The sequence below is a fragment of the Hyla sarda genome, chromosome 9 (assembly GCF_029499605.1).
Source record: "Hyla sarda isolate aHylSar1 chromosome 9, aHylSar1.hap1, whole genome shotgun sequence".
Classification (NCBI taxonomy): domain Eukaryota; kingdom Metazoa; phylum Chordata; class Amphibia; order Anura; family Hylidae; genus Hyla; species Hyla sarda.
This window is the reverse complement of record NC_079197.1, coordinates 134,259,822-134,274,264: the sequence shown is the minus strand read 5'-3', so window position 1 is coordinate 134,274,264 and position 14,443 is coordinate 134,259,822. Positions and strand designations below refer to the sequence as shown.

The window sequence follows — 14,443 nt, the reverse complement described above, 5'->3', positions numbered from 1 at the left end:
ACTGCAGATGTCTTACAGACTCTTATCCCTGTCATTCTGTGCAAAATATATTGCCTATAGGTCAACCATCTTACGTGTATTGGGGAGCAGATGAAGTGCCATGAAGCCTGTTCAGCAGTACATAGTGACTGTATATAGGAGGTGGCTGTGCATGTGCGCTACTACCTATAAGAGTCTGTGGGAGTTACAGAAAAAGTTGAGATAACTCCCTGCATCCTATAATTAGAATCTAGTAAAACAAAACAACTTACGACAGAGCTTCCAATATGGTAATATAGGCAATGTTAATGTGAGACAGAGGACAGGTAGCTTTCTATATGTGGCAACTGTATAAGGGAGCCGCCCTTCGCCAGTGTTTTCCGGCACTCCTTGCCCTATTATAATTATAAAGCCTGAAAGATTAAATACAATAATGGAAAGAAAAAGGTGCTCAGCTCACCACCCACTAAGGAACTGTAGTAGAAGGACTTTGGATGTATTGTAGTGAATGGAGCTCAGACCGTGCGGGCCGCTTCCCGTGTGCAGAAACCAAAGGAGAAGAGGGAGGTTCAGCTCACAAGACTTGTAGTTAAAACGTAGCTTTTACAGACTCATGTTAAAAAATTAGAGGAACAAAAAAACACCAAGAGCATTAAAAACAGCACGCCGACGCGTTTCGAGCTACAGACGAGCTCTTATTCATGGCTATCCATGAATAAGAGCTCGTCTGTAGCTCGAAACGTGTCGGCTGGACCTCCCTCTTCTCTTTTGGTTTCTGAAAGATTACAGTCTACACAGTGTAGGTACATATAGATATATTTTAACGGAAAGATAGAAACCAGAGAGCACAACCGTCTAACTGCACACATGCCAGGTAATTCGGTGAGAGCAGGGCAGCGGCCGGCATCTACCAAATATCTCACTACTTACTGGGTGCAAAGCTCAGAGGTAAAAAGACGCTAGATCATGCAATATAGAGAATAAGCATGCACTCACCGTTCCTGTAGCATAATCTTCAGATGGTCATTCCGTTCGGCCAGGGAGATCTAGACGATGCAGGGCGCTCAGAGGCAAACAGCCGTGTTCGCACACAGCCGTGTGCTTCTTCCGGCCTCAAGGCCGGAAGAAGCACACGGCTGGGTGCGAAAACAGCTGTTTGCCTCTGAGCGCCCTGCATCGTCTAGATCTCCCTGGCTGAACGGAATGACCATCTGAAGATTATGCTACAGGAACGGTGAGTGCAAGCTTATTCTCTATAGTGCATAACATATAGATATATATTTGGCCATGTATACCCAAGAACATTGATAACATACAAAGACTATGCAGTGATAATAGACTGAAACCATGAAGACCATACAATAGTAATCACCTCACCTCATATTTCCATGTGTTTTTTTGACAGGCTGGCACACTACGGTTCTGTGGCACTACTGAGTTTGCCAGTGGTCAGTGGGTTGGAGTAGAGCTGGATGAGCCAGATGGCAAAAATGATGGCAGCGTGGGAGGCATCCGCTACTTCATCTGTCCCCCCAAACACGGTGAGTACTAGGAGATATCTATTTGAAGGCAATGTATTGCTGAACTTTTGAACTATGGCCTTAGACTGTTCATTATGTATATAAATGGCCAGATAATATCCATGTATGACACCTATACATACATATAGACCTTAAAGGGTTACTCTGGTGGAAAACTTTTTTATTTTTTATGAACTGTGCCAGAAAGTTAAACAGATTTGTAAATTACTTCTATTAAAAAAAAATCTTAATCCTTTTAGTACTTTTTAGCAGCTGTATGCTACAGAGGAAATTCTTTAGTTTTTGAATTTCTTTTTTGTGTTGTCCACAGTTCTCTCTGCTGACACCTCTGTCCGTATCAGGAACTGTCCAGAGCAGCATAGGTTTGCTATGGGGATTTTCTCCTGCTCTCGACAGTTCCTGATACGGGCATCAGGTGTCAGCAGAGAGCACTGTGGTCAACACAAAAAAGAAATTCAAAAAGATAAGATTTTCCTCTGTAGCAAACAGCTGCTAAAAAGTACTGAAAGGATTAAGATTTTTTAATAGAAGTCATTTACAAATCTGTTTAACTTTCTGGCACCAGTTCATTTAAAAGAAAATGTTTTCCACTGGAGTACCCCTTTAAAGGCGCACCATCTTGATTCCTCATGCAGCTTCACCCTCTATTCGACTAGAGGCCATTTCAGACACATCATTTCTTTATTATATCCATTGTATTTCTATAGGCTCGTTCTCTACTCTACCGTTTTTTTTTCTAGGAATCTTTGCTTCAGTGTCCAAAATCAGTAAAGCTCCAGACCCTGCGCCATCCTCAGTCACCTCAACACCAAAGACCCCAAGGATGGACTTTTCCAGAGTCACTGGCAAAGGAAAAAAAGAGAAAAAAGGTGCTTGCCTTACACTTCACGGATCTCACTACAGATGTTGCAGCGAGGGAATTGCTGAGAGCACCATACTAGAAAGATACAATGAAATACAGGTTGTCTCTTAAAGGGGTACTCCGGTGAAAACCTTTTTTCTTTTAAATCAACTGGTGGCAGAAAGTTAAACATATTTGTAAATTACTTCTATTAAAAAATCTTAATCCTTCCTGTACTTATTAGCTGCTGAATACTACAGAGGAAATTCTTTTCTTTTTGGAATGCTCTCTGATGACATCACGAGCACAGTTCTCTCTGCTGACATTATTATGATAATAATAATGCTTTATTTATTGTTGTCCTTAGTGGGATTTGAACCCAAGTCCCCAGCACTGCAAGGCAGCAGTGCTAACCACTGAGCCACCATGCTGTCCTTAGCATACATCTGCTATGCATGGTTGCTAAAATGGACAGAGATGTCAGCAGAGAGCACTGTGCTTGTGATGTCATCAGTGTTCCAAAAAGATAGGAATTTCCTCTGTAGCATTCAGCAGCTAATAAGTACTGGAAGGATTAAGATTTTTTAATAGAAGTAATTTACAAATATGCATGAGAAGACAAAGAAAAGTCGGCACCCACCGGGTTTCCAATTCAGCAGATTTTATTGCACGTTGCTCACAGCCGTAGTACAATTCTCGGGGAGACGACGGATGGTACAAGGGGGGTACCACAGAGAGGCCTCTCTGTGGTACCCCCCTTGTACCATCCGTCGTCTCCCCGAGAATTGTACTACGGCTGTGAGCAACGTGCAATAAAATCTGCTGAATTGGAAACCCGGTGAGTGCCGACTTTTCTTTGTCTTCTCATGCACTGATAGTATATTCTACATGAGTCCGAGCACCACCGTATCCCCACTCCGCTACAGCGACTTAGTGTCCACCCGCTCTCAGGTTCAGAAATTGGCAGTGCCGAACTACTCATCTATACGCTAATTTACAAATATGTTTAACTATCTGCCACCAGTTGATTTAAAAGAAAAAAGGTTTTCACCGGAGTACCCCTTTAAAGGAGAACTGCCAGCAAAACAAACTTATATCCTGTGGTTAGGGGATAAGTAGCTGATCGTGGGGGGCTCCGACCGCTGGGATTTCCCCCCGATTTCTGGAACAGGACCCCGGCTGTCAGTGAGGAGCGCATGTCGTCTACCAGTAGATGGCACGTGCTCCATTCATTTCTATGGGAGCGCCAGAGATACCCGAGTGCTGTAATCAGGTCTCTTCGGTGATCCCATAGAGATGAATGAAGCACGTGCCGTCTGCAGCATGTGCTCCTCCCTAGGAGCTGTATCCTGTGTTGCAAATAGTGGATAACTTAGTTTTGTTTCCTTTAAGAGTTCTCCTTTAAAGGGGTACTCCCCTGGTAAAAAAAAATTTTTTAGTTTTTTTTGTTTTTTAAATCAACTGGAGCCAGAAAGTTAAACAGAGTTGTAAATTATTTCTATTAGATAATCGTAATCCTTCCAGTAATTATCAGCTGCTGTATTCTCCACAGGAAGTTCTTTTCTTTTTTCAATTTCCTTTCTGTCTAACCACAGTGCTCTCTGCTGACACGTCTGTCCATTTTAGGAACTGTCCAGAGAAGGATAGGTTTGCTATGGGGATTTGCTTCTACTCTGGACAGTTCCTGACATGGACAGAGGTGCCAGCAGAGAGCACTGTGGCCAGGCAGAAAGGAAATTCAAAAAGAAAAGAACTTCCTGTGAAACATTCAGCAGCTGATAGGTACTGGAAGGATTAAGATTTTTTTAATAGAAGTTATTTACAAATCTGTCTAACTTTCTGGCACCAGAGGATTTAAAAAAAAAAAAAATGTTTTACAGTGTAGTACCCCTTTAAGGGTAGTGGAAAAATGACATGGCAATCTCTACTATCCAGTCACAGTACACAAACCTATATAGCAAAGAAACTGTGGCAGACAACAGCGTGAATGCAAATAATGTTTATTGTTTAAAATTACAATAAAAACAGGATTGGCGTCTGACAAATATGGAACATCTCTCGTATGGAAGCTACTAATAATATGTAAAATGCCACCATAGCATCTCAAGGTAATAGATTTCTATATAGCAGCCTAACAATAATACAGTGCTGTATCCAGAATCAGTGCATCATTATATGTACATATAGTGCTAAAGTACAGTACAAGCGCAGGATCACAGCAGCAAACTACATGTGCAAGCAAAAAGTGCAACAGAGAGACGTCCACCCCTACGTCCGTTTCGGGACTTGCGTCCTTCTTGCAGTCACAGTGCAATGTTGCCCATGAAAGCCATAAGCGGGTTGGTTGGTCAAGCAATACTGTTGACTTACATTGGACTAGTCCAGTGTTTCCCAACCAGGGTGCCTCCAGCTGTTGCAAAACTACAACTCCCAGCATGCCCGGACAGCCTTCGGCTGTCCGGGCATGCTGGGAGTTGTAGTTTTGCAACAGCTGGAGGCACCCTGGTTGGGAAACACTGTTTTAAAGGGGGTACTCCGGTGGAAAACTTTTTTTTTTAAATGAACTGTGCCAGAAAGTTAAACAGATTTGTAAATTACTTCTATTAAAAAATCTTTACCCTTCCAGTACTTATTAGCAGCTGTATGCTACAGAGCAGCATAGGTTTTCTATGGGGATTTTCTCCTGCTCTGGACAGTTCCTGATACGGGCATCAGGTGACTAGAGGTTGTGTACTACAAAGGTAAAATGAATGGGACATTTTAGAGTAGGGCATGGGATTGGGGAGTGGACAGTAAGGTAGTAATATGTGGTAATAATGCTTCACTGCTTAGCCTACACTAAGAGGTATCACACTGCTCAATCTTTCTTTTTCATGTTATTTCTCCCAGCAATGCAGAAGAAGTCTGTCAGCGTTGGCAGCTTAGACAAAGAGGGGCTTAACATTGACCTGGGGGACCAGGTGCTTGTAGCTGGACAGAAGCAGGGGGTGATCCGCTTCTATGGCAAGACAGACTTTGCACCAGGTAAGTTCTAACGTTTATTGCAAAGGTGATCAGGAAAAATTAACGGGGTGCAGCATTTGAGAATATGACGTGATCAGCAATGCCTGTAAAATAAGATCTGCCCTTCTCACTCAGGATACTGGTTTGGAATCGAGTTAGAAAAACCTACAGGAAAACATGATGGTTCAGTGTTTGGAGTCCGGTATTTCACCTGCTCCCCAAAACATGGAGTATTTGCTCCACCCTCTAGAGTTCAGAGGTGAGTTTTGGGCAAGCCCCTTCATATACATTGCACTGTTGCACGAAGGGTCTACAGCAGTGTTTCCCAACCAGTGTGCCTCCAGCTGTTGCAAAACTACAACTCCCAGCATGCCCGGAGTTGTAGTTTTGCAACAGCTGGAGGCACGCAGGTTGGGAAACACTGGTCTACAGGCTTTAGTGTGATAAGTAGATCATTCTAATGTCCGGATATCTGTTGCAGGATTGGTGGCTCAAAAGATCCCCCAGGAGAGAACAACAGTGTGAAAAAGGTTCATCAAGTTACAAGTAGGTAGACACGTCCTTGTTGTTTCTTGTAATATATGTTTTAGTTGATTTAAAGGGGTATTCCAGGAAAAAAAATATATTTATAGATCAACTGGCTCCAGAAAGTTAAACAGATTTGTAAATGACTTCTATTAAAAAATCTTAATCCTTTCAATACTTATCAGCTGCTGTATACTACAGAGGAAGTTGTGTAGGTCTTTCCAGTCTGACCACAGTGCTCTCTGCTGCCACCTCTGTCTGTGTCAGGAACTGTCCAGAACAGTAACAAACCTCACCTGCTTTGGACAGTTCCTGAGATGGACAGAGGTGCTCTCTGATGACACGTGTCTCGGGAACTGTCCAGAGTAGAAGCAAGTCCCCATAGCAAACCTCTTCTACTCTGTGCAGTTCCCGAAACAAGCAGAGATGTCAGCAGAGAGCACTGTTGCCAGACAGAAAACAACAACTCAACTTCAGCAGCTGATAATTATTGGAAGGATTAAGATTTTTTAATAGAAGTAATTTACATGTGATGTCCCGGTACCGTATTGCATACCGTACCTTGTGTAGTGGTCCCCAAAGTCAGAGTTATTACGTTCAGGTAGGGTCCCCCAGGTGGGATAGCCCCTAGTCGCCTCCTCCTTCTCTAATTTTATAATGTTTATGTATACATATTTAATAATGTATATATTTAATATAATGTATATTAGTATACTTACCTTTGTAGCGTCGCAGGACCTTTGGTCATGTGACTATGTTAATTCCTCTTTGGTATGTTGGAGGACCTTTGTAACATGATTACCCATAACCCTTTATAAAGATGATTGACAGAAGTATTGGACCAATCAGCTCTAGTCCAGCCCCTGCCCATATAAGGGAGCTGTAGCCAATTATCGCTCTCTTGGGTTGCTGCTCTCGTGGATGCCGCACTATCATGATAGATCTGCGCAACTTTCAAAGACACTCTAGGTCTGAAGCCTGCCGACCTCAGCCTCAATCAAACCGTGAGTCCTAAACGAAATCCCCGCTAAAGCTAGCGTGACCGCTGGACCTCAACTAAATCCCCTACATACAGTGGAACAGCGCATATCTACGGACTCTAAAACGCTTAAGGTCCCAACCACTGTCAATCTCTAAGAGACTTTGCATGTATAGAGACTGTTCCGGTTATGAAGCTTGCATAAAATCTTCAGTAAAAGTTCTGACTGTTTTCAGCAAACTCTCCGGTTGTGGACATTCAATTATTCCATACCTCCCTATCGCTCATGGGAAGGGTGGCGGTAGGACAAGCATTGCAGAGGAGCCCTCACCCTGGCGTCACGAATAGAAAGGGTTAATCAGACACCCTTTAATTACCGCACAGCTACACCCCATATACCCTACACCCCCAGGCTACCACATACAAATCTGTTAAACTTTCTGAAGCCAGTTGATGTGGTGGCCGAACCATGCATAACACTCTACTGGTAGACCTCAACAGATCTTGAGGTTAGGCCACTAGGTTGTTTTCTGCCTGGCTTTGTATGCAGAAGACATGAACAAAACATTTGCATAAGCATCCTTTACATGACTCTGCAAATAGGTTATGCTAAACCTTATGTACATAATGTATGTTAAAGGGGTATTCCAACTTTATACATCTTATCCCCTATCCAAAGGATAGGGAATAAGATGTATGATTGCAAGGGTCCTGCCGCTGGGACCCCTGCAATCTGGGTGCAGCCCCTGGAATTCTGTGCCGGGCGCTGCCTCCGAGACGGGGACGTGACGTCACCCCACGCCCCCTCTATTCATGTCTATGGGAGGGGGCGTGACGGCATGACGTGACATCACTAGGGGTGTGTGGCCGTGATGTCACGTCCCCGTCTGCAGGGGGCTGCACCCAGATCATGGGGGTCCCCAGCGGTGGGACCCCTACGATCATACATCTTATTCCCTATACTTTGGATAGGGGATAAGATGTATGAAGCCGAAATACCCCTTTAGGTCCAATTCACACGTACAGTATTCTGTGCAGATTTGAAGTGCAGGATTTCAAGCTGTGTTCAGTCATTCAGTTTACATTGACATCTGCAGATAAATCCTGCGCATCAAATCTGCGCAGAATACTGTACGTGTGAATAGACCCTTAAAGTATTTTATGCATTGCATTTTACCTTTTGAATTATTCTTTTTTTTGTCCTTTCTAGTGTCACAACCAAAGCGTAACTTCAACACAGTGCGGACACCAAAAGAACTTGCATCGGAAAATTCTCTCTCCAGGTATCACTGCTGCCAGTAGGACTTTCCATACAGCTAGCTATGTATCCGTGAGGCTACATCACGGAGATCTCTATATAACTATGACACTTTATAACACAAGTCGTGTGCAGGGCCTCCTGTCAGAAGGTTCTATAAGCTTTTGTGGTAGCTATTATGTCAGCTCATGGATGTTGTATAAAAGCTTTAGAAATGTAACTGTGACTGATAAAAATAAACCCAGTTCCTGCGTCCCCACATTCACAAGATTGTTTTTAAGAAATAAAATGAGCCGAAACCGAAGATTGTCTTTTGGGTCATAAAATGAACATGAGAAACCTTTAAAGGGGTACTCCCGTGGAAAACTTTTTTTTTTTTTTTTTTTAAATCAACTGGTGCCAGAAAGTTAGACAGATTTGTAAATCACTTCTAGAGAAAATCCCCATAGCAAACATATGCTGCTCTGGACAGTTCCTAAAATGGACAGAGATGTCAGCAGAGAGCACTGTGGTCATGACATCAGAGGAAATGCATTTCTTTTTTGGATTTCTCTTTAGTATACAGCCCCTAAAAAGTACTGGAAGGATTAAGATTTTTTAATAGAAGTGATTTACAAATCTGTTTAACTTCCTGGCACCAGTTGATTTTTTAAAAAAAAGTTTTCCCACGGGAGTACCCCTTTAATACATTTGTTGCAACTTGAGGATGTGCTTTTACTATCAAAAGAGTATGACCAAACGCAGGCGGATCTCATGTCTGCATCATTGTCTTATAGGTATATAGTAGGTTGGGATCCACCTGGAAAGGACATGAAGTAGGAGCCAAATGCTCATCCCTCTTGTTCTGTTCAGTTGGATGCCTGCACACTATATAATCTCTCTTAAAGGGGTACGCTGGTAGAAAACAATTCTTTTCTAATCAACTGGGGCCAGAAAGTTAAACAGATTTGTAATTCACTTCTATTAAAAAATCTTAATCCTTCCAGTACTTATCAGCTGCTGTATACTACAGGGGAAGTTGTGTAGGTCTTTCCAGTCTGACCACAGTGCTCTCTGCTGCCACCTCTGTGCGTCTCAGGAACTGCCCAGAGCAGGAGAGGTTTGGTCCGGTTCTGCACAGTTCCTGACACAGACAGAGGTGGCAGCAGAGAGCACTGTAATCAGACTGGAAGGATTAAGATTTTTTAATAGAAGTAATTTACAAATCTGTTTAATATTCTGAAACCAGTTGATCACTTAAATATTGAGGAGTATTGTAAGGCAGTCTTGCTGATTGACAGATCGCTGCTGACCATACTCCTCCCACATGTGTCCTTTTAAGTCAGTGTTTCTCAACCAGGGTGCCTCCAGATGTTGCAGAACTACAACTCCCAGCATGCCCTGACAGCCTTTGGCTGTCCGGGCATGCTGGGAGTTGTAGTTTTGTAATACCTGGAGGCACCCTGATTGGGGAACACTGTTTTAAAGGGGGTACTCCGGTGGAAAACTTTTTTTTTAAATGAACTGGTGCCAGAAAGTTAAACAGATTTGTAAATTGCTTCTATTAAAAAATCTTTACCCTTCCAGTACTTATTAGCAGCTGTATGCTACAGAGCAGGAGAGGTTTGCTATGGGGATTTTCTCCTGCTCTGGACAGTTCCTGATACGGGCATCAGGTGTCAGCAGAGAGCACTGTGGACAACACAAAAAAGAAATTCAAAAAGAATAGAATTTCCTCTGTACCATACAGCTGCTAATAAGTACTGGAAGGGTAAAGATTTTTCAATAGAAGTAATTTACAAATCTGTTTAACTTTCTGGCACCAGTTGATTTAAAAAAAATGTAGTCTACCAGAGTACCCCTTTAAGTTGAATGCTGGCATACTACACCACTTCACATGAGAAAAATACTTTAACATTAGGCATTGCAATAGTTAAAGGGGTACTCCCGTGGAAAACTTTTATTTATTTATTTATTTTTTAAATCAACTGTTGCCAGAAAATTAAACAGATTTGTAAATCACTTCTATTAAAAAATCTTAATCCTTCCAGTACTTTTTATGGGCTGTATACTAAAGAGAAATCCAAAAAAGAAATGCATTTCCACTGATGTCATGACCACTGTGCTCTCTGCTGGCCTCTGCTGGCCATTTTAGGAACTGTCCAGAGCAGGAGAAAATCCCCATAGCAAACATATGCTGCTCTGGACAGTTCCTAAAATGGACAGCAGAGGTCAGCAGAGAGCACTGTGGTCATGATGTCAGAGGAAATGCATTTCTTTTTTGGATTTCTCTTTAGTATACAGCCCCAAAAAAGTACTGGAAGGATTAAGATGTTTTAATAGAAGTGATTTACAAATCTGTTTAACTTTCTGGCACCAGTTGATTTAAAAAAATAAAAAATAAAAAGCTTTCCACGGGAGTACCCCTTTAAATAAAGTATTTTAGCAGTATTTATCTCTTCTTGAAAATAAAGATCAAAGTGGTGCTCGGAAATCTTCATGTGCAAGTGTTGTGTTCCAAAGTAGTCCTCTCTAGACAGGAACACAGAAATAGATGAGCTAATCCGAATAGTTTTTGGACTATTGGTCAGCCTTTGGGATGCCTCTGCTGAATCCATATGCCTAATCTGAGTTCTGTTTTTGGAGCATTTTGGAGACTACAAGCTGAATTGATCTTATTGTATTCTATGGACTTGCAAATCAGATATAACAATTTGCTCATCTTTACAGAGAATAGTGGCAGCTAGAAAAAAAAGGATCAACTGAAGACTTTAAATGTGCAAAAACATGTACTATAACCCCAAATCACACCCTTTTACATGTACAGATAATAAAGCTGGCAACATGTCAGATATTCAGGGAATCTTAGGAATTTAGAGGGTGAGGCATTGGTCATCTAGTATGTATGACTTGTAACTGATCCTCTGTTTCCCCCGGACATAAGCAGTGTCACATGAAAGCAGTATATATACACTGAACCATATGGCCCCACTCCTTACTGACAGCCCCGCTAAATTACCTAAAGGGGATATGCCAAGGCGTTATCCCAAGATTAAAAAGCTATCCCTTATCCTGTAAGTAGCTGATCCCACTGATTGTAGGGATAGATGTCCTTTTTCTCCCTGAGCACTTATGCCCAGCCACCGCTTCATTCAATTCCAGCTCGGGTATGTTTGAAAGTCACATAGACAGTGAGTGGAGTAGTGGCCGAAGTGCCGGTCCATTTACTTAAGGGACATTTGAATAGGGTGATAATGTTTAATCTTGGAGGAACCCCTTTAAGGTCCACCATGACATTTTAAGGTATAAAATTCTGTGCTGATAAATGTCATAATATATCTTTATAGGAAAGCTCTGTTTGCCCAGACAGATACTCTTATCCTAGTTGCATATAGTCACCACTGCAGTCCCATATAGGGTGTCCTGCCACTGGGGACCATCTCGATCTCGGCTGCGGCACCCCAGAAATCCGGTGCACGGAGCGAACTTTGCACCATGTTGGATGACTGGCGATGTGGGGCGGAGGCTCGTGATGTTATGGCCATGTGTCCATAATGCAAGTCTATGGTAGGGGACATGACTGCCATCACGCCCCCTCCCGTAGGCTTGCATTGAGGGGGCATGACCATGACGTCATGGGCACGGCGCAGCCGTGGCGTCACGAGGCTCCGGAGCTGCACCCAATGCTCTAAACGAATGCCGGGTGCAACATTGAGATTCCAGAAGCTGGACCCCCCTGAGTCCGACATCGTATTTCTTATCCTTTGGATAGGGCATAAGATTTCTAGGGGCGATGTACCCCTATAAATTCAGTGGGCGCTGAGTAAATCTAGTATGGAGCAGTTCTGACATGGTCAGCAGAGGAAGCCGCACTACTTGCAATATGCAGGCCTCATTGTACTGGGAATGGTGGCGATCAGAGCCATATCTCTAGCTGTGCCCTCCAGGTTGTTCCAATATGGTAGGATGAATTAACACATTTCCGATGTAGACACCTCCATTACTTTATTGTATTGACTTGTGTTTGTCCTAAATTCAAAGCTTATATTGTATTTAGTCACAATGCATTTTACTCATTGACTTTCCCAGTATTGTACTGTCCCATTATATATACTTCATTCATTGCCTTCTTTGTACCAATAAGTTTTTATTTTAAAGCTTTTGTCATTTATAAAAATAACTGGAATCTGATTGGTTTCTATTGGTGCCACCATTTCCTTCCATGGTTTTGTAGTTTTAGCCTCCTCCCTGTCTCTGTATGCATGTTTCTGCTCCGCACACCATTTCCTCTATTTATGTTCTTTCATTTGTGCATTTTTGCTCTGCATTTACTTTACAGTCAACTCCTGTTGGTCTACCCTTCTGGTTAAAGAGGTTCTCTAGATCTGTCTGATGCCTTCTAGTAAATGTTCTGGCCTCTGACTATAATCTGTTCTGAATCTTATATCCAAACCACTAAATCCATTGATTTCAATGGGACATTAGCATTACATCCTGAAAAAGGTCATCTGGTTTACAGAACCCAAGAAGCTATGTATTAACCAGAGAAGAGAGAAGTTACAAAGAGCCTTTACACACATAAGTACATAAGGCAGCTTTCACACTATGAGGTTCTCCCGTTAATACACGTACGTTTGAAACATAATTATTAACACACGATAAACAACCCCATTCAAGTCAATGGGTTTTTTCGTTTACCCTTTGTCACACGTTATAGCCAGTCATGACTAGCGGACGTTAGTTGTGACGGGAGAAATAACGTGACATGCACACATTTTTTGCACGTCACAAGAAACAGGTAAATTAACATATGTTATTTTTAACATTGAAGTCTATGGCCGACATACGTTAGTAAATACACCTGTTAATGCCGTTATTATAACGGACATTATTTTTACTGAGCATGCTCAGAAGAGGTGACGTCAGCAGACTCCTGCAGTGCTGAGGGACTACTACTACTCCCATCATGGAACAGACTTGTTTCCATGATGGGAGTAGTAATTCCCCACTGCAGGAGTCTGCTGGTGGCTGGGGAGGTTACATTAGTGTTTGTACTACTACCCCCATCATGGAACAGACTCTGTTCCATGATGGGGGTTGTAGTACAGGGGCTGAGGGATTGATCGCACCGGGTCTCACTTCTGACACCCGATGAGATCAGAAGTTATTAAGCAGGGGAGCGGGCGGCATGCTCCGCAACCCTGCCATCACAATGTATTTTTTACTTTCATTTTTTAATTCCCCGCAGGGATCCCTGAATGGCCGATACTGAGGAGCCAATCAGGGCTCCCTGCAGGGATTTTAATGGACAATGTGAGGGGACATATGTATAATAAAAGTGTTGTGTGTGTGTGTGGGGGGGGGGGGGGGAGGGGTCATAGAGCGCTATATATCTAGCCCCCGCCAGCGCATTCATAAAAATATGACCCCCGCCAGCGCATTTATAAGTATATATTTATATCCCCCGCCAGCGCATAATGTGACCCCTGCCAGCGCATTTGTCCTAATTTTCTATTGCAGCGCTATATGTGACAACCTATCAGAACGTATCTATGAATGAATAGTATATCTGTAAGGATCATCGGCCGAGCGGCTGCTGGATGCGCTCCTGACATATATACTTCTCATATATAGCGCATTTGTACATCGTTATATATGACAAGTATATATGTCAGGAGCGCATCCAGCAGCCGCTCGGCCGATGATCCTGACAGATATACTATTCATTCATAGAGCGGCAGCTGTATATGTATATAAAAGTGCTGTGGGGGGCAGATAACGCTATATGTCTGCCCCCCCAGCACTTCTATATACATATACAGCTGCTGCTCTATGAATGAATAGTATATCTGTCAGGATCATCGGCCGAGCAGCTAAAGAAAATGTTCTGATAGGTATGGTTGTCACATATAGCGCTGCAATAGAAAATTAGGACAAATGCGCTGGCGGGGGGTATAGATATATACTTATAAATCCGCTGGCGGGGGTCATATTTTTATTAATTCGCTGGCGGAGGCTAGATATATAGCGCTCTATGACCCCTCCCCCCCCCCCCCCCCCCCCACACACAACACTTTTAATATACATATGTCCCCTCACATTGTCCATTAAAATCCCTGCAGGGAGCCCTGATTGGCTCCTCAGTATCGGCCATTCAGGGATCCCCGCGGGGAATTTAAAAATGAAATTAAAAAATACATTGTGATCGCAGGGTTGTGGAGCATGCCGCCCGCTCCCCTGCTTAATAACTTCTGATCTCATCGGGTGTCAGAAGTGAGACCCGGTGCGATCAATCCCTCAGCCCCTGTACTACAACCCCCATCATGGAACAGAGTGTG

The 14,443-nt window shown here is 42.9% G+C and overlaps 1 protein-coding gene across 1 annotated transcript in view; it reads left to right on the top strand.

The window, feature by feature from the left end:
- The window catches only part of CLIP3 (CAP-Gly domain containing linker protein 3), a 43,929-nt gene that overhangs the window by 26,499 nt on the left and 2,987 nt on the right, over positions 1–14,443 (top strand). Inside the window, exons 8-13 of the mRNA XM_056541498.1 lie at positions 1,385–1,520; positions 2,261–2,389; positions 5,251–5,385; positions 5,500–5,623; positions 5,846–5,910; positions 8,079–8,151. Of these exons, the coding sequence (XP_056397473.1) occupies positions 1,385–1,520; positions 2,261–2,389; positions 5,251–5,385; positions 5,500–5,623; positions 5,846–5,910; positions 8,079–8,151 (662 nt within the window). The remainder of the gene's footprint in view (positions 1–1,384; positions 1,521–2,260; positions 2,390–5,250; positions 5,386–5,499; positions 5,624–5,845; positions 5,911–8,078; positions 8,152–14,443) is intronic.